Source organism: Crocodylus siamensis, chromosome 5, assembly GCF_052110815.1.
Source record: "Crocodylus siamensis isolate JL-2025a chromosome 5, ASM5211081v1, whole genome shotgun sequence".
In the NCBI taxonomy this organism is placed as follows: Eukaryota; Metazoa; Chordata; order Crocodylia; family Crocodylidae; genus Crocodylus; species Crocodylus siamensis.
In genome coordinates, this window is record NC_143399.1 from 124,350,464 (window position 1) to 124,370,856 (window position 20,393).

Below are 20,393 nucleotides of genomic sequence, written 5' to 3' on the forward strand. Positions count from 1 at the left end.
TTATAAACCTGTTCAATCTCTGCAGGTTAGACAAAACTGCAAAGATTAAATCAATTCAGGCTTTGGCTTTTTGAATGTCTGTCCCTAGCCATGGTGGCAAGTCACAGCTCCAGCTCCTAGTCCTGCCCCTACTCACCAGCCATTTAATAGCAAGTCACAGCTGTGCAAGTGAGGAATAGTCAGAAAAGGTTTCTAGAGTAAGGGTGTGACTGCTCCAAACTCCAAGCTAACATTAAAACTGATCAACATTTGTGTGACTCACAGCATAATGTGTAACAAGGCCCTGACAGGGAAATTAATCCATTAGAATTTGATGTTTATTCCAAGTCTGAGTGTCTTCAAGTGTCTCTTTTCCTAAAAAGTGAGTCAAATGCTTGCTCTGTTACTTTGTGTTTCCAGACCTGCTGCAATACAATATCGAAGAAAGACACCCCCCGTCCACGGTAATTTTGTATGTATGGATGGATGCAGAGAGCTTTTCTGCCTGCCCTTGCTGACCTATAAATTACTTACTTTGATGGTGTAAGGGAGTACCTTGAACTAAATTAAATACAAGTCCCGTCTTAAAAAAAGGGGAGCAAAAATTGCAACATGAAAGAGGAAAATATAGCATTTGATTTATTATAGCTTTTCTCTCTCTGTGACTTTTTTGATTTTTCCTTTTTCCACTTACCTGCACATAGTAGGAATGAGGTTAGAATATTGTTGAGATGCATTCAGCAAGTGCACATGTGCATTTGTATCTCTAACGCCCTCTGTTGAACACACAATCACTGGAAAATGAAACCTTAAAAGCATGCAGCGTATCCTTCACTCTTTGCAGGTTCCTACTGTAGGTAGATACTGTAATGGGGCAAGCACTCTGACAGCTGTAGCTTAAAAATCAAGGTATGCTACGTGTCGCAGAGCACTTGGGTGCCCTGTGCCTAAAAGCAGAAATGGCTCAGGAGAGACCCCTAGTGGTGAGAAGGGGGAGGCTCAACTGCCAGTCACCAGGGCAGCACAGGTGCTGGTTGCTAGGGGAACCAAGGGAATCAGCTGACAGGAAGGGGCAGGGCTTGGCCCCTTCTTAAGCCCAAGCAGGAGGCCAGGAGAGCAGTTCCCCTCCTGCGGTCAAGGAGGGGGGAGTTCAGCCAGGACAGAGAGAAAGGAGAACATAGACTGCAGGAGCATCCCCTGGTTGCGGCTCTGAGTTGGAGTATTTTCCTGGTAGGGATAGAACATGGTTTTGACCAGACGGTTTAGTTTACATTATAGCCCAGGGGCTTTGTGTTTTGTGTTTACTGTTTTACCGGAGGACTGGGTGAGGCTATGAGGGGTTGAAGGAGGCCTCATAGGGGCTCCACAGTAGCATGGGGACCCCGGTGCCAGAGTGGGCACAGGCAAGGAGCCCCAGAATGGGCACAGGCAAGGAGCCCCAGTGCAGGCCCGATTGCAGGAGAAGCCCCGGAGCGAGAGGGGGCAGTGAGGGGCCCCAGAGCGAGAGGGAGCAATGAGGGGCCCCAGAAGTAAAGAAGAAGGCCAAGGCATAAGGCAAACCATGTCAAGTACCATCTGCGAGGCTTGGGCTGCAGTGTAGGGAAGGCAAAGGAGCTGCAGATAGCACCCCGACACCTGGCATATAAAGTGGGCAGCCTGTCACTAATTACATCACTCAATCAATTAAGATCAAGGCGTGCTAGGCGAGTAAGCAGGCGGTTAGCCCAAGACAAGAAGGCGGAGCCACCAACAGAAAGGCTCCAGCAAGATACTTCTGTCACACTACCTTTTCTGGCATGTCTTTGTGCACAATTATATTCTGCTAGAGTGGGTAAAAGTCTTCCCTTCTCATGACAAAAGAAAAGGAAAGGCAATTCAAAAGGGAAATACAGTCATTTTTAAAAAGTCATTACACGTGATCCCCATATTTGTGCAGATGCGCTCAAGTGCAAAGAGCAGCAAGCATGGATTTAGTTCCATTCACCATCATGCAACTGTGACCAAGTTTGCTTTCATCTTTTATGTCAGGCAATCAAAAGAAAATAGGATTATATTTACTGGGAGGGGGCAAATAAAATCATGATAATTAAAGAGCAGAAAATCTAACTGTGGTTTAGTCTGGAGGCATATTAATGAAAAACGGCTTAAATAAATTAGTCAAACAAGGTCTCTTGGTTCTCTTCCTTCTCTTTGTGCTTTGGATGGAAGAGGAAGGCACCACTGATTGTGTTAACTGTATCCTTTTAAGCTCCAAAATGCAGAGTTCATAACCTAGGAAACTGTCATACAACTCCATTAAACAAAATCAATTCAAAAAGACCCTGGGGGAAAAAAGAGACACTGGATAAAATCTTGTGTCATAGTCCATGTGAGCTTCACACTGAGTCTTGTATACTGTAACATGTTCTATGGCCTTTTTTAGCTTCCTCCTCTTTTGGAATTCAAAGATAATTTTTTTCATATGACAGTTATGATGCTACTTTTTTTCCTAATAATAGCTATTCTATTTCTCACAGATTTCCCATTTCCAATTAAATATCCTGAATCAGTCAAGTTCTTTAGCAAATCCCTAACTCTCAGTATACATGTTAAGTTCTCCTGAACTCAATCAAACTCAACTCAAAGTGTGTTCTTAGTACTGGCTCACTGCCTTGCCTGACTAGCTGAAGGCAATATCCTGAGGGATACCCAGCATGGGTTCGTTGCTGGTAGGTCTTGCCTGACCAATCTCATTGCCTTTTATAACCAGGTGACCTATCACCTGGACAAGGGGGAAGAGATCAACATTGTATATCTTGAGTTTAAAAAAGCCTTTGATCTGGTATCTCATGATCACCTCTTGGCTAAACTGGCTAACTGCATCCTTGACCTCACAATGATCCGCTGGCTGGGGAATTGGCTCCATGGTAGGACCCAGAGGGTGGTGGTCGATGAGAGCCAATCGTCTTGGTGTGCTGTGACCAGTAGGGTCCCTCAAGGCTGTCCTAGGGCCTATACTATTTAACATCATCATCAATGATGTGGACATTGGTGTCAGAAGCAGACTGCCAAGTTTGCCGATGACACCAACCTCTGGGGTAAAGCATCCACCCCTGAGGACAGGAGCATGATCCAGGCGGATCTTGACAGGCTCATGAAATGGGCGGACGAGAAGCTGATGGTGTTCAACACCGAAAAATGCAAGGTTCTCTACCTTGGGAGGAAAAACCTGCAGCATGTTTATAGGCTTGGCCGTGCTACGCTGGTTAGCACTACAGATGAAAGAGACTTGGGGGTCATAATTGACCACAAGATGAACATGGGCCTTCAATGCGATGCTGTGGCTAGTAAAGCGAGCAAAACACTGGCTTGCATCCATACATGCTTCTCAAGCAAATCCCAGGACATCATTCTCCCATTGTACTCAGCCTTGGTGAGGCTGCAGCTGGAGTACTGTGTCCAGTTTTGGGCTCCACAATTCAAAAAGGATGTGGAGAAGCTTGAGAGAGTGCAGAGGAGAGCCATGCGCATGATCAGAAGTCAGGAAAACAGACCTTACAATGACAGGCTGAGAGCCATGGGGCTATTCAGCCTGGAAAAGCACAGGCTCAGGGGTGATCTGGCAGCCACCTATAAATTTATCGGGGCGTTCACTAGATTCTGGGGGAACGTCTGTTCACCAGAGCACCCCAAGAGATGACAAGATCAAACGATCACAAACTCCGCCGCGACCGATTCAGGCTGGACATAAGAAAGAACTTCTTCACTGTCCAAGCCTCCAAGTTTTGGACTAGACTGCCAGTGGAGGTGGTTGAAGCACCCACTTTGAACACCCTCAAGACACATTTGGATGCTTATCTTGCATTTGGATGCTTCCTGCCCCTGGGGCAGGGGGCTGGACTCGATGATCCTCTGGGGTCCCTTCCAGCCCAAATGTCTATGAAATCTAAACTGAGACTGAGCACAGGATTGCATTCCTTATATTTCTACTCAGAAGCTCTCTATTATTTCCCTCCTGGCTCATTAGTGGACTGCACTTACCGGTAGAAGTTAGTATAATCCACTGTTGAGTGACAATTCTGAAACTCCCAGGCTTTGAGTTTCTGGCATTCCCGGTGGGCTCTGAGTTTTACCCTCACTGTTCCTTGGCACAGTTCAGGTGCAGGTTTCCTCTGTGGGCGACTGCAAAACTCATTTGACTCGATGCGCCAGGACTCAGCAAAGTCATCCACCTCAAACTTAAAATTGCCGTCACCTCCAATCAGGTCATCTCTCTTGTGTCCATTGTAGTTGCCACACAAACCACAGAGTTTGCCCTTCAAATGAGGTGCTGCCATGACTTCAACAAAACTGTCCCCATCCCAGGAGATTTCTAAGCCTGATACAGAAAGGAAGAAGACAAAAAAAACTTTATAATAATTAAGCACAGTTTATGTTTACAAAACAGTGTGCCTGAGGAACTAAATGAAACCTTTGCTTTCATCCCATAATATTGCTGGATTTGGGTCTTTTGCATAGAACTGTTCAGGAAGTGCAATATTTCTCAGATCTAGGGTGACCATATGTTCCAGTCTGGCCAGGATAAATTTCAATACTGATTTTGTAGTCTGGGACAGATTTTGTAGGCTGTCCCAGTGTCCTGGCTGGTTGGTAAAAATGCAGACAAAAGTCCCAGACGGTGCCACCCCACCCACATTGCCCAGCTTGGCTCCTCCTGAGCAGTGGCTGGAGTCAGGGGGCAGGCTGGGCTGGGCACCGCTCCTGCTGGGAGTGAGGATCAGCCAGAGGGGATGAGAGTCAGCGTCTTGGATTTCCTTAAAAATAATATGGTCACCCTATTCAAATCAGAGTAAATTACAGTATATTGTAAGAATTTGAGGGCTAAAGACAGGAGGGTTTCTTTTAATCCAAAGTTGTAGATGAGACAGAAGCATTTTGGGTGAAATCCTGGCCTCACTGGAGTCAATAGCAAAATCGCCTGGAACTTCAATGCAGTCAGAATTTTACAGAGTACAGGCAGCAACCATATACAATTTTGCCTATACCACAGCACACCAACAATGAGTTATGGAGCTACCACTTGCTCTGAAAGCTCATTTATTCCTTGTTCTTTATGCTGATACAGATAGTCAATAACACTTTTAGTTATGGATACCTAGAGATCAAGTTCTACTCCACCTGTTGGACACCTAAATGGACTTTAGTGCCAGAGTGCAATTCTATTCCATCCTGTTCAAGTCCATAAATATCCATTACTGGATCTACTTTTGTAACAGACCACCACCTTGTCCTTAAGACTGAGTCACAGAAAAGTAGTGAGAAGGTGAACACATCCACCTTTTGTATTAACTGTTTTTCAAGGACATAAGCAAGGTGGAATAGATTTGTATTTATGTCCTTAGTCTGAGACTAGTACACTTACTTTACATAAATCAATAAAGACATTCAAATGGGTAGTCATGTTCAGAGCACACCACCTGGAAAAGGATTCAAAATGGTTAATTTAAAAGAGGTTCAGATCCCTGTAGTTCATTCCAACTTTTGCCCATGAAATTCCCATAAATTACCAAAACATTCGGATGCAAGAGGAGGCTGGGTTTGAGATGCAGAAGCTTGGACTGAGATATTGATGAGGTCCCTTCCAGCCCTACTTGCCTATGATCCTATGCATTGTTTCATTCTTTGTCTTGGTTTGACAACTCTCTCTTAAAACTAAAATTTTGTACCTTCAGGATGCCAAGTTTTAAATTGTTTTCTATGGGAAGTAAAAATATAGATGCTAAAAGAACAACCTTTTGATATTGTTTTGAAATAAAAGAACATTGGTAATTACTGAGGTTCAAGTCCTATCAGGAATTGTTACTCTTTACCTTCATTCCCATTGTCAGTGCCATCTGAAAATAATACTTTAGCTTAGGGAGTGCTTTCCATTGGAATATCACAAAGCATGTGGCCAACAGTTATATATCCTCCCGACTTCCCTGTATCATTACCTGCATTCTACTAGAAACAAGACCCAGAAAATTTGTGCCTTGGTCAGATTCACACAAGACACCTGTGGCACAGCCAGGAACAGAACCAGGATTTCTTCACACCCTCTTCTTTCAGGCTTCATGGGCATTTATACACATACCTTTTCATGCTGCGATGCACCGGAGATTCTGCTCCACATGTGAGCTGACATGCCCAGAGCTGCATTTCTTGTATTTGTGTAAACAGTGCATCAGCGCTGGGTAAGTGGCAGTGGGTGTGCTTTTGAACTAAAACACCTTCAATGTGTTTGAACACGCCAAAGGTGTTTTAGTTCAAAAGCACACCACCACCGTTTTCTCACCGCTGACACACATTTCGCCATTTGTACAAATGCATGCAATGCAGCGGTAGGCACTTTCAAAAGCTCCTGGCGCTGCATCACACACACATCTAAAAATGTCCCATATGATCACTGTCCCCTGCATATTCATATAAGTAACTTAACATACCAATCACTCCATTCAAATCAGAAATGGTTTCTTTAGCAATAAGACTTATTGACTCATATTACATTTTCAATTTCCATAACTGCTCAAATAGAAGGTGCCTCAGAAGTAACTGTAATCAGAACAATGGCTGCAAAAGGGTTTTTTTGTCACTGGTACGGATTGACTTTTCCATGCTATGTTTGAGACATGGTTTGAGACATGTTATCATGTGTTTTGGGAAAACAGTTGTCAAGTAGATAAGAATATAACAAATGCCAGACTGAATCAGACCAATGGTTCTAGCCCGGCATTCAACAGTAGCAGGAGTAGATACTTTAGAAGCAGAGTATTGACAGGGCATAACTAGAGTGATCTATCCCCCATTCATTACTGTGTCATCCCCCCATGCATCCACTATCAGTGGTTTTGAGATGCCAGAGGACACATTTCTGACAGGTACCCATTCAAGTGTGCTCCCTCACAGTATCATGGTTTCTTATGAAGGCAGTGCATCCTTCATAAGAAAGTGCAGGTGTGTAGTGCAACATCTAAACATATCCTTATTTAACCCATGTCTAAAAATAATTTGACATATTGTTATAACACTTGAATTGTGAAAGCCACTACATCTTCTTCCAGGGGCATTATTATTTAGTTTACTAGAAGATGCAACAAGCTTTCACTACTGTTGACAAACAGTTTGCAAAATGAAAAGGAGCAGACCTGCCTTTCAGATTGCATTGGGCATCATGCACAGCGTTGCTAGTGGAATCTGACCCCAGCCATCTTTGCTTCTGACAACATTGCACAAAACAAAACACAGCTTGATTTTCAGACATCAGGTCAATCTTGCCATGCCAGCAATTAGAAGAGCTGCCATTATTTTGTAAATTGAGTACACTTCTTCTGGAAAACTCAGATAAGCTCTCTCAAACTTTGAAGTGTCAAGATCCAAATTTTAAGTCCATCTCTGTTTACGTTATGAATCTAATTTAGAAGTAAATGCTCAACTCATTCTCCAAATGAGCTCCATCATGCTGCTTAAATGAAGTCACAAAGGCAAGAAAGGAGGTTGGTCCAGATTAATAGCTCCATATTCATTTTCCAACAGTAGCTCGATTGCTGAAGAAGCATTAATTGACTTCACTGAAACAACTCATGTTGTCCAGTATTAGTAATGGTTGTGCAATCTAAATGTAAAGCCATTCAGAGATAATGTAACCTACTGATGAATGTGTGTTATATGTCATCCTATGGGCCCCGACTACAGGAGATATCATTCCCAAGGCACCAGTTGGCTTCAGCTGAAGCTATAGAAATTCACACTTCTAAATCAGGAGGTTTATGCTTCGACTGTCAGCACTAGCCAAGAGGGACACTGTCACACTAATAAAACAGGATGTACTTTTCACTAATTGCATATAGTATAATTACATTATATCCTGCTTTCATATTTCAGGTTCAAATGAACACTTGCTAACTGTCTCATACTGCTTATTTTTAAGGATGTATTCCCCTTTATTTTATTTATTTTAATGAAGAGCATATAGACTTCTCCCCATAACAGAGCTTTTTTGATTTCCCATAAAAAGGAAAGATTATTGGTGCTATGAATTTTGTAGCTCGCACCATGATACACCCACTATTGCTGCCGGCTATTCACACTGCATAGCATGTATCTTTTTGTTTGTGCATACGTGGAAAATTTAGTTTATTTAAATAGATTAACAAGAGCTGTAACAAAGGGGATTAGTCTATGGAACAATGTTTGAAAATTGTCCGCTTGGCAGACAGAAATTGTTTGGAAGTGTTGTTTGGTGCCTATTTCTTTTTTCTTTCCCAAACGGATGAGTTTCCCGTTCTCTTGGACAAGAATCAAGATTTAAGTGATTGGCAGGATTTGAGGCCAAAGGACACAGCATCTGTCCCATCAGGGGATGTGCAGAATAGGAACATTTTTTGAGTTGCTTCATAGGGGTTTCCAATTTTCCCCTTGCATTGGGGAATGCTTAACAAACGTGTTGCTTGCCTTCTTAACTTGGCACAGCATGTGCTATCCTGCATTAGAAATCCTTTCTGGATATATGCACATCACACACTGCAATTCACATGCTGGGGGCTCTTTCCAATTGTTCTGTAGGATTTCTCACGGTAGAGGTATCCTCAAGATCTGGCAGACATGACTCTTCTCTATGGATTTAGGGGCAAATCCCAGTACGTGAAGCCTGAGCAAATGAGGTTCATGCAGAGGCTCTGCACAGGTGCTGAGCAGACAGATTCATCCCACAACCTGCCAGTGGAGGAAAAAACTCCATCACAGCATCTGCTGTGCTCCCTGCTATTTCCAACATGGAAATTTTAAAAAAACCCTGCATCATTACAAGCCTAAAACTATCTGCACTGTCATGGAAATGGGGCACCACAGTTGCTGCTTCTGGATACTCAGGACTAGAGCCAGTCAGGAATTTTTCAGCAAAACAGGGTCCCATTGTAAAAGGCCAGTTCGTCTAACCTGGAATATTTCTGGGGAACATATTGGTTTCAGTGAATTTCCAACTAAACACAGGCAAGGTTCCAACTAAGCTCCTGCCAAAATGCCTGGTGGAGCACATAGGAACTTAGGCTCCATGGTCTGTACCTCTAAGGACAGCCTTTCCATGCAGGCTGCCTGGGTGCCAGGGATAGCAGAGATCCAGGCTCCCTGCCATGGAGTTGGGAACTTGGGTGCTGCTGGGTGAGCTTATGCTGAGCCAAAAACACTAGAATTTGTACTCACAGGGTACATGAAACAATGGATTATTTCTAAATGCTTTTTCTCAGATACCAGCGCCTGGAAGAAGCTTCAAAAATTCTCTTTTTTTCCTCTGAAGAAGGTATATTTTTCCCCCCAAATTTAGAATTTCCTACAGAACAGAAATTCTGACTTCCAGCCAGTCCGACTGGGCACATTCCATCTCCCTGAACAGACTGTCAGTAGCTTGTCCTCCCCCCACCAAAGTGGAGCCATGCAGTTCAATTGCTTTTCAAGCTTTGTGTGCCAAGGCAAAGAGAAATTGGCTCTTAGTGAAGCTTTCAGTAAAAGGAATCTGATCCGTGACTGTTAAGGGGAAGAATTATTTAAACTATAATTGGTGGTGATTACATACTCCTTGGTATTTTGTCATATGCCATGTTTGCGCTGCATCTGCCAACACGGGGTGGGAGGGTTACATGCAGTCGTTCTTTGGGCTTATCCCAGCAATTAACAGAGTAGCAGCAGCATTAGCTGCCAGTCAAATTTGATTGAGAACGTCGCTTTGGCCTGTGGTTGGCTAATGAATTCCACATCACTACAACTTGCAGTATTCAGCTGGCTGCAAAGAGAAACCCTCAAGATGCTTTTAATTAGAACATGGGAATAATGGTTATCTTGTGTGCATTTTACAGACAGCCACAAAAATCTGCCTTGCCATTTTGAAGAGCAAGCTCAAAGCTGGGATCCACATTATGCAGGGTTACATTTCCAGTGGATACATGAAGAGGTGTATAAATTCTCAACTCAGCGGTGGGTTGTAGGGTATCCCTAAAAAATGGCTCCAGATAATGAATGTGACTTTACCTTATGTCTGTAAACTTACCACTTTTTAAAGAGAGATTGGTTTCACTCGTTTTACATGGCATTTAATTGAATTAACAGTAAATATTATTCTCACTGAAACAGTACTTCACTGTACAAGTGAAATCTCCCTGGACTGCAGAAGTACCTGACACATGCTAATACATAATTTCTTTACTTCCACTCAGTATTTATCTTCAACAGAACATTATAGTCTCAGAACAGTTTATCAAAACACATGTAAGCCCCATGGTCTAGTATTTTGACAATTAACGTTTTTGCCAGGACCTTACAGACCTGAGAGTCTGCTCTCTCTCCCTTCCTTTTTCCTTCACAAAAGGTACCAGATGTTCTGAATTTTCCCATTTTCTCCCACTTCTATAACAGAAGACCAAATCACAATTCTGCATTGACAAGCCCTCATTTGGACAGAGAGAGAATCCTGCAAGCTAATATTACACAGCATCCTGGGACCAGTTTTCAAACTGAGGCATGTATTTTGGTGGGCATCCCCAGTGAATTGTTTCTGTGATTTTTGCACCTGCAGATCATTCAGTCTTTTCCTGGTCATTCACTGCAGGTGCAGAATTGTGATTTTATACATATCACACACAGAAAAAGGGTATGATTTATTGCTGTGATTGGAAAAATTAAGGTCATATTAGAGAATCAATTTCCTGTTGTTTGGTGTTATTGGTTACTATCAAATGATGACCATTTAGAAATTACTGGAAGTTAAATTCACATATGTACTCATGTACTGTAGCACTTGTTTCCCATTTGCAGAAATAAATACATTTTTAAAAGTTGTTCTATCTGAGTCTAAATTTGCATATCAATATTTCTGTACACATGCATCAGGAGTGTGAGGTTAATAGAGCACTTTGAGATAGTCAGACATCAAGCTCTAGGGAAGTATAAATATAATTATTACCAATCTATTTTGATTTCTTCATGTTCACAATTCCAGAATTGTGACATTTGGTGAGTTCACTAGAGGCACCACATCTTTTATGCTTATGCCAACATTTCAGACTTAGAGCAAGCACATTCTTTTTAGCCCCACCTGCTTTGGTTGTTACTTTCAGCAAATAACCATCCAAGTCCATCTGAAATTGTGGTGTCTTGCAAGGGAGTGATATCCGGGTCCCATTCCACTTCACAGTAAGGTGCTGCTGGAGGCTGATCATATTTCTGCCCAACACAAGGTCCACAGATTTTGTCCAAGAGAAAGATCGGGTCCGACGAGCATCGTTTTTCACCAGCACCTGGAAGGATGAGGCAGAGGAGGAGCAGTCTTTCGTCAAAACGTACTGACATGTTCCCTGAAAGTTAAATGTCCGTCCATCAAAAGTGTTGTAGTGGGGGTCTCCAAATACAGTGCAAACTCCAGGCTCTGCAGGTGAGTGAGAAACAAAAGCACCATCAAGACCAGTTGAAGTTTAAACAGTAGTAATTGGTAAACATTGTTTGGGGATGGAGAGCACCTGATAAAAAATTTTGTGAAAAAAAAAGTAGAATGGAAAGCTTGCATTTTTTTTTTTTTTCTTCTAAGGTAAAGGTTCTTGAACGGTTAGGATGCTCAATACCAACATTATACTGGTAAGCGAGGGTTAGAGCAAAAATAGTACAAAAAGAAAATAAAACTCCAACGAGGCTACCTTAAAACTCCAATGAGGCAACCTTCATCACTCAGACTAAGAGTCTTAAAGGATCTAAACAAGATGTAGAGATTATATTATTACAGTTTAAATTAGATTATTAAGTTTTTTAAGTACTAGCCATTGTGAGTCTTGGTTTGGTATTCAGATCAGTGTAGGCAAGTCCTTGTGTCCATGCAGGGCCCAGTGAATGTTAGCAAAACTCTATAGGCACAAGAGTCTGAACACACTGAATTTATTGTAGGGTCATGGCCTAAGGCATTAACACTAACAGAGATACAGAATGTTAAAAAATACACATACATCGGTGCATGCACACATATGTGCATATGCACACAAGTGGGCTATTTGAAGTTCATGTTTTTGATGTCCCTAAATATGAGTTACATTTCAGTCCTGACAAAGTCAATGGGCATTGTGCCATTGAGTTCAGTAAGACCTGGATCTGACCACATAGGTTTATGTATTTATATTAATTACATATGTATACATTATATAGCTAGAGATGTTTGCCCAGATTCTCTGGCTTGTTTTGGCTAGTTTACTCTGCTCCATCAACAGATACCATAAATCTTGCCTAATAGTAAGCCATGAAATTGAATATGTTTACACGGTTGCTCTATATGATATTATATACATTTTATAAACCATTGCTTCTATTTGTGATTTATTCACCATTGTTTTTTACTATGTTTATTTGCAGTGATACTGGGTAAAAGGCTTCTCTGGATACAAAATAAAAGCATGTGATGAATTGATAAATACCTAATATTATGGTACACTTGCATATTAATTCTTACAAATTTGGAGCAAATCTCTGGCTGTGCATGATAGGGAAGTAAAAAAATCAAAAGGAGAAAGGCCAATTTTTTTCTAACCTGATAATGACGATGACTTCACTTGTGGAAACCAGTCACAGACTAGGACAAGTTGTTTTCTATGATACTCAGCACTGCATGAACATGCAACAAAAAGACCATCCCTCCTCTAAGAAGCCGACAGTCTCAGAGTATGGATACACAAGCCACTGCCAAATAAATGAAGGTGGGAATGAGAGTACCCAGGTGTGTGCACTTACTCAATTAAAGAAAACAGTCAATTAACAGCCCCATAGAGGGTTCTAAATAAAGTTCCAATTCATTTTTTGTAGGCTATGACTGACAAGAGATATGGAGAAGACTTTGGTGTATTGTGATCCAGGGAAATGGTCAACATGTTTGATTTTCACTCAGGTATGTCAGGGTTTCTGATACAGCAGTGAGTTCTAACAACACAAATACTATCTGACAACTGCTGCTCCTGTTAGGAATTACCTCAAAGGCAGGCACATAGACTGTCAGTCACCTGAGTACAGGTATACAGTACTTTTGAAGGATCAATATAGCCTTCATTCAGGGAGGGAAGTTGGTATAGAAGAAAATATGACCCATAGGAAAGAGACAGTAACACAAGAACTACTCATTAAAATTTGGAAGTGAGTAAATAATAAAAATGATATTTATCTGTTAAAAAGCAGAAAAAAAATCTCTCCAAAAATGGTGCAAGTAGTAAATCCATGTCTACTGGCAAATCTAGAAGGCAGAATGGCCTTCTGGGTGAAATCGTGTCTACATGGTATGATGAACTATCAAGTACATATACCTGAGCTAACTCTGAACACACTGGCTAGGGACAGAAGTTACACATACACTGGTTTAAGTGATCAGAAACTGGTTTAAACCTGTAACAGAACAGAAGCTCAGTGCACATAAACAAGTGTCAAAATGGCTGAAACTCATTTAAGATAAACCTGGTTGAATGTAGTGTCAAACTTAACTGATTTGGGTCAAACCAGTTTATGAAACTTCCGTCCCAGGCCCCTTCCTGGTTCAAGTTAAATCACAGTCCCCCATGCTTTGCAACCCTGGGCTGGGGTGAGTTGTGCTGTCTGCTCCAGAGAATAGGCCTAGCCCTGCAGACCTCTGCTCCCTAGCTGGAGCAGTGAGGGCTGGTTGACCAGGGTGAACAAGGTAAGCTCAGCTGGGGATGCAGCCCAGTCTGCAGGGTGGGGACTGTCCCCTCCAGGCAAAATCCAACTGAGGTCTAGGGCCAAGGAGTGGAGTTAAACACCCCTTCCCAACTCAAACTTACTTACTGCTGGCTGTGATTGTGGACTACAAATCCCAGAGGCACGTGAAAGCAAGAAAAGGAAGCAATGAGCAACCCTGCAGAGTCCTGCTACTCTGATTTTGGACTGCAGATCCCAGCGACCTCCTGGGCAGGAGGAAGATAAAGTGAACACACAACCAGAGAGTTGTACTGTAGCACCCCTTGGTTGGTGGTCTGAGCCATTGCAGGCATTTGGCTGCATTTCCTGAATCGAAGGTAAATGTCTGTTCCCTTCTGTTTCAATTTAATCTGTGCAGTTTAGACTAACCTGCAAAGACTGAATCGATTCTGCCACAGGCTTTTTAACTGTCTGTATTTAGCCACTAGCTCCAGTAACCGAAGTAGTGTAGATGTTAGTGTTGTACTTGACTTGGGCTAATATACCCTGCTTCCATCTGAGCTTACATGCCCTGCAGCATCCAGGTAGTACACCCACAGAATCAGGTGCTGGGGCACTTGTATTCTACTCTTGGCTTTGCCATATATCCTCCCTTTCCATTAAGACCTTGAGTATGTTTTTTAGGTCAAATGTTACTATGTTTGGTTTCCCAGTAGGAGACCCTGAACTTCTTTTCCACAGAAAGGTAAGACTTACATCTTCAGCTGAAATCATTGTTGTAGCTGCTCAGCATGTCTGGAAATCATACCCATGGAATTGCAACCAAATACTGAAGGATCAAAATTAGGGGCATATTTTTCTTCTGTACCAAAATTAGGGGCAAATTTTGAAGCGTACACTTTTGAAAATGAATGCACCTAGCACTCTGCCTCAGTTCTCCCATCAGGAAACTTGGGATGTTACCTCACAGGATTAATTAATATCTCTAAATAAATCTGAATAAAAGTAAATGTTATGGATGTCAGGAATTATAGCATTAGGTTACTAGTAAATATTAAATTATTGTCTCAATTTCCCAATATACCAGTCTAATTTTTGCATAAAGGAATTCAATATGTATTTAATTATTTGTTCCATTCATATTTTATTTTGGGAATGTTTTATTTTTTTTATTTTAAAGCATGCAGGTAACATATTAGATAGTGAGGAAATCATCAGCAAAAATATCCAAACAAAGATGAAAAAAATCAGTGAAAAGAACTGCTTTTTTTCTGAGTTTCTGGGAGCCAAGAATATAGGGATATTGTATGTGTTATTACCTAATATATCTCAGAGTTGTCTTTCTTTCTTCACCTAAGCAAGTGGTTAAGTGTCAAGACATGTGGAACAAACATCGTTTAGAGATGTGCCAGTTTAAATTGATAGCACCAATGAAATCCAAAAGAAATATTTATTTTTAATTTCTAATGTGTTATGTAGACTAATGCTGTTTTATGTTATGTTATGTGGTGTCACATCATATGTCATCTTGATGCAGTGCAGTTAAAATAAAAAGAATGTGTTTTGGATTGAACAGTTCAATATCTGATCCAAATTCTTCTGTTTACTTTCATAGCTGAAAGAGAAAAAAGCAGTTACCTAGAGTCTGAACTAACAGATACTTCAGTACCTTTGTGTAGCACATTTTCAAAAGAGTTATAAGAAAACTATTTAAAGTACACATGCAAGGGGAAAAAAATTAACAGTTCATATGCACGTGTGCAGTAGCTCTGACAACTGCCAGCAGTGAGTACTGTATTGTTGTCCTGAAAGGAAACCTTAAGTACAGGGTGTAGCAGGACTGCAAAGAGCAGATGACATAAAAAGATTTTGAGATATTTTTAGGTTTCTTCTTTCCTTCCTAAAAGAGTTTCAAAGACATGTTGTTTTATGTGCCTTCTTTTTAAAGATGTCCCTCCTGCTTGGCTGTCCCTTAAACCCAATGCAAGCAATGAAAACATAGAAAATATAGTATATGAGGAACCCTCTACAGCAGGGATGTTAAACATATAGCGCATGGGCTAGATACAGTCCATGGAGCCACGTGATATGGCCCATAAGTCACTGAACTGACTCTATGTGCTGGCCTGGCCCCATGCATTACACAAGGTACATGGGCTGAGCCCTGTGCCATGCACACTGCAGGCAGGATAGGCAATCAATCTGAGATGCCACATGCAGCCCATGCCGTGGACCCCCTGTACTTTGTGTATCGCCAAGCCCAGCCCGCATATGGTGGGCAGTAGGGGTGTGCGAAGTAGGCAGTATTCGATTCGGATTTGGTTTTGGCTCAGTTCGGGGGACAGTGATTCAGTTTACTGATTTGGTTCACTGTCCCGATTCAATTTGGCCAAATCTGAATCTGAAGATTCAATTATGATTTGGAAAATCAGCGATTCAGCCATAGACACAGCTTTGTAAGTTTTTTCTACATACCTCAAGGTACCAGTGCGGCTCACGAATGCTGAGACGGTGGGGCAGATGGAGCATCACACAGGAGTGTGGGGGGTCCCCCTCATGCTTGGCGGCCCCGCTGGCTTCGTGATCGGCCTTGGGGGAACCCTGGGTGCCCCCCCTCCAGACCCAGGAGGCATCAGTTGCCAAGCTGGGGAGAAGGGGGGGTCCCCCGAGTGCTTGGCGGTGGACCCACTTCTGGGTCTGCCGCCAAGAGCATGGGGGACCTACCCGCACTCCCATGAGACGCTCCATCCACCCCACCATCTCAGTGTTCATGAGCCGTGCCCGGTACCTCAAGGTATGTAGAAAAAACATATAAAGCTGTATCTATGGCAAAATCGTCAAATCTCTCTGAATCTCTCTGAATTGATTTGGAGGCTTCCAATACAATTTGTAGAGATCAATGTGTTTCCTGATTTTATTTGGATTTGGAGATTTGGCCACTGACTTTCTTCCAAATTAAATCAGTGACCGAAGCTTCGCACAGCCCTAGTGGGCAGCACTTGCCCAATGCCACCCCAGGGACTACATGCCGAGCAAGCCCTGGGGCCAGCACATGCTTCATGTGGTACTGCATACAGAACAGGTGGCTGGCAGGGGGTGTGCACTCCACTTGACCCAGAGCCAGCATGCAGGGCCAATCAGTAGAGCACCACAGGGAGCATGTGCCACTGCCAGCCATGTGCTGTGTGCAGCTTTTATAGCCAGTCCAGCCCTTCCCACCATGGGCAGAACATACTGGCCTGGAGCACACTGTGTACAGGGGATGCAGGCAGCATCTTGCACTGATCCCCTGTAGCATTGGGTCCAACCTGCACACCACAGGTAGTCTGTGCCCTGTGACAGCCCCATATATGATACATATGTTGTAAGGGCTGGACTCAGCATCACAGCCACTTTACAGGGTGTTGGTCCCAGTCTAACCAACAAACCAGCTTAGGGCCATTCATCTGGTCCAAGAGGCCAAACAAGTTTGACATCCCTGCTCTACAGAGATACTGATCTCACACAGTTGATGTACCAGTGCCTAAATCTGTGAAGTATAGGAATGCTCTTCTAAGTTCACCCACATATTTGCATGAATGCACAGACATCCACATTCACTAAAAAACTGACCAAGGTTTTCAACAAGGGGAAAATTAAATTAGGTTCCTAAGTCTTTAAAGGAACATAAGGCAGATAGGTGATCAAATTCCACTGAACCTCCAGGTCGGTATCTAACACTTAAGTTTCTTTGAAAAAAAAGTGACCTTATTTTCAAGATTGCTGGCTTAAAATGACAGCTGCTCAGTATGTTTTAATTCACATTTTTGAGAAACAATACAGTCAAAAAGCTTGGCCTTTGTGAGTGAATTTCATAACCTGCTCAGCCTCCACTCACCTAAAGATTGAAAATGTACCCTTTAATAGCAACAATAATCAAATAGGACATTGGCCCAAATCTAACATCTGCAAGTCAAGAGGTCATAGTGTAGGTTGTTACTATTTGTAGTGAAATTATTTATTTACTCACTGAAGAGAGTACTGTAAACCTCTTTGTTTGCTAGCCTTCTATACTGTGGTTCATATACAAATTAAAAATTGATCATGTTGGGAAAGTAGCTACAGGCATTCTAAAGAGGAAGAGCTCAAGATTTCCAAATCAGTCTATCTGCACAAAATGAGGGTGAGACCAACAGTAGAGAAGAATGGGAAATTTAGCACTCCATGATTTTTTGGACTCCAGAGCAGTCAACTAAAGTCCAAGATGTCCAGATGTCTTGTCACACTCTTCTGGGCTTGTAGCTAGTTAAGAGAAGCCAAGGAAAACATACACTAAATTATAATTAAAATTGATTTAGACATTTTCTAAGTAAAATGAGGGAGGAAAAAATAGAAGTTTACTACTTATGGGTGATTTGTTTGCACATCTATAACTCAAAAAGGACTCAGCTTTTTAAACTCAAACTGAAACTTTGGATGTAATGATCCCAAATTCTGAATTAAGCCTTAAATCAAACTAGGCATATTCATTAAGTTTTAAAAACTAGCTACAGAAAGTTCATATTAGAATTTTATTACCCCTTCTTTAAAAATGCATATCCATATACTACTTTCATCTTAACTGCTCCACAATGCAGCTTGATATAATATACATTACAAGGTATTGTGTCAAAAACTCTGCATGAGATTATATGGATTATATGGTCTATTTCATAAATAAATTAGCTATTCAAATTGATCTAAATACATATTTATATGGTATATGTAATAGCTGAAAAGGCTGAAGAGGCAAATCGTGTGCAGTACTGCAAATAAGGCATAGATATATGGACCATCTCAGTCTATTTTGTTGATGTTTTACTTCTGTAAGAGGAAATGTAAAACACAGGAGATAGGACTAAAAGGAACATGCATTATTAAGTCCAATCTCCTGTTTTCACAGGCAACCACATCATATAATTCTTTCTAAAATGATAATTTGTGCAAGGGGGCTGGGGTGTTGCAGGTACTAAGGTGCCTGGTTGACACCCCTAGGTCATAAGTTAAAGGCCACAGCAGAAGTGCTCATACTGCAGCAATGTCCGATTCCAACAAATCTATAAATTCTGCTAAATCTCCTGTCAAAAGGACTAGGTACACACATTCAAAAAGCCTAGAATCAATTTAAGTTACATGATTTTCTGTAAGTAGTGTAGTTTAGATCAGCAAACAGAACACACATTTGCCCTTTAAACCAGTAGCTAATTTCTCTACCAAATTTCTGTTCTCTTATGAGTATAGACTGGTTTTGTTTGCTGAACTTCTGTTCTGTTACAGGCATAGACCGATTTTTGATCACTTATACTGGTAAAAGTGTAATGTCTGTACCTGGCCAAGGACACAAAAAAGGAAAGGACTCCTGCATACAATGATTACTGTAAAAAGAATACAAAGAAGCAATGTGCTGGAGTATATTAAGATCCTAGCTTTTACGTCCAGAGATCTGGGCCCCAATATGACATGTCACAAATGCCATGAATTTGGTGACTTCAATCTAGCCTCTACAGGTCATTGTCAGCTACCAAAACACAGGGTGATTGGGCATGATTCTGCCCAGAAAAGACTTATGATGAAATAATGATAAATTGTCTTCAAAAAGCCCGAGCCTGAATTGATTCAACCTTGTCAGGTTAGTCTAACCTGGCTAGGCTGAATCAGTTTCCAACCATACAGACAATCCCTCCAGACTGAGGAAAACTCAGGCACATGCCTGCAGTGGCTCAGGCTGGAAGCCCAGGAATGCTAGAGTAGCCCTCCCTGCCCTTCCACAGAGCTAAACTGCGGGGGTTGTGGCCAAGCCCCAGCAAGGGTCTGATTAGGGAAGGGTGTGAACTGGCTACTCAAGGGGCAGAAGTGTTACCAGCCACAACCCTGGGCTAGTATTCTGAGGGAAGGGGCAGGGGGTGGTGTGCAGTGTATGCATCTGTTGATGATCTGGTGCTTTTCACTCTCCCTCCCTGCTTCTGTATACTGTACTGTCTGCACCAAACTGACAGGCAAGCAAGCAGCGAGCTGATAACAGTGTTTATCACCCTTATCTCTGTATTTATTGCCTCATTAAGAAAACAGAGACACTTACCTATCTGTTGATTCAGCACAGACCCGGCATGTGATCTGCTGGCTAATACACAAACACCTCTCAGCAAGGCAGAGATAGGGGGAAATATGTGCTTAGCAGAGAGTGTAAGGAGGAGGGAGGGAGGGAGGGAAGCAAACAGCTCTTCTCAAATAGCATTTCCAAGGAAGGACATTAAGCTACCTGTTGATTAGCTCCAAAAAAGCTGTCTGCCAGTCATCTGCCACAGCAGGGACTGTAGCCAACATGTGGTCTGCTAGCTAATGTGTCTGCATAAAGCAGAGGGACGGAGGGGGAATGGGAATAATCCCAGTTTAGCATAGAGAAGCCAGGCAGACACAGAAGGGAGGGGCCTGCCCTGCTGTGAAGCAGAGAGCCCCACCCAGGTCAAGAGCATGTTGGAATGCTGGGGGACTCTGGTTTATCTTAAACCAGACATTGCATAAACTGGTTTGAGCCAAATCAGTTAATTCTGATACTATATTTAACCAGTTTTATGTCAGACAGGTTTCAGCCATTTTCAGACTGGTTTATGTGGACTGAACATCTGTTCTATTACAGGTTTAAACCAGTTTCTGATCACTTAAACTGGTTTATATGTAATGTCTGTCCCTAGCCATATAGTACTTTGCATTAC

General features: G+C 42.1%; 1 protein-coding gene across 4 annotated transcripts in view; it reads right to left on the reverse strand.

Moving 5' to 3' along the window:
* The window catches only part of BMPER (BMP binding endothelial regulator), a 230,918-nt gene that overhangs the window by 77,809 nt on the left and 132,716 nt on the right, over positions 1-20,393 (reverse strand). For all 4 annotated transcript variants that reach the window (XM_090050189.1, XM_090050187.1, XM_090050190.1 and 1 more), the window contains exons 12-13: positions 11,081-11,410; positions 4,000-4,336 (exon numbers count right to left, since the gene is read on the reverse strand). In XM_090050189.1, coding sequence (XP_089906315.1) covers positions 4,000-4,336; positions 11,081-11,410 — 667 coding nt within the window. The remainder of the gene's footprint in view (positions 1-3,999; positions 4,337-11,080; positions 11,411-20,393) is intronic.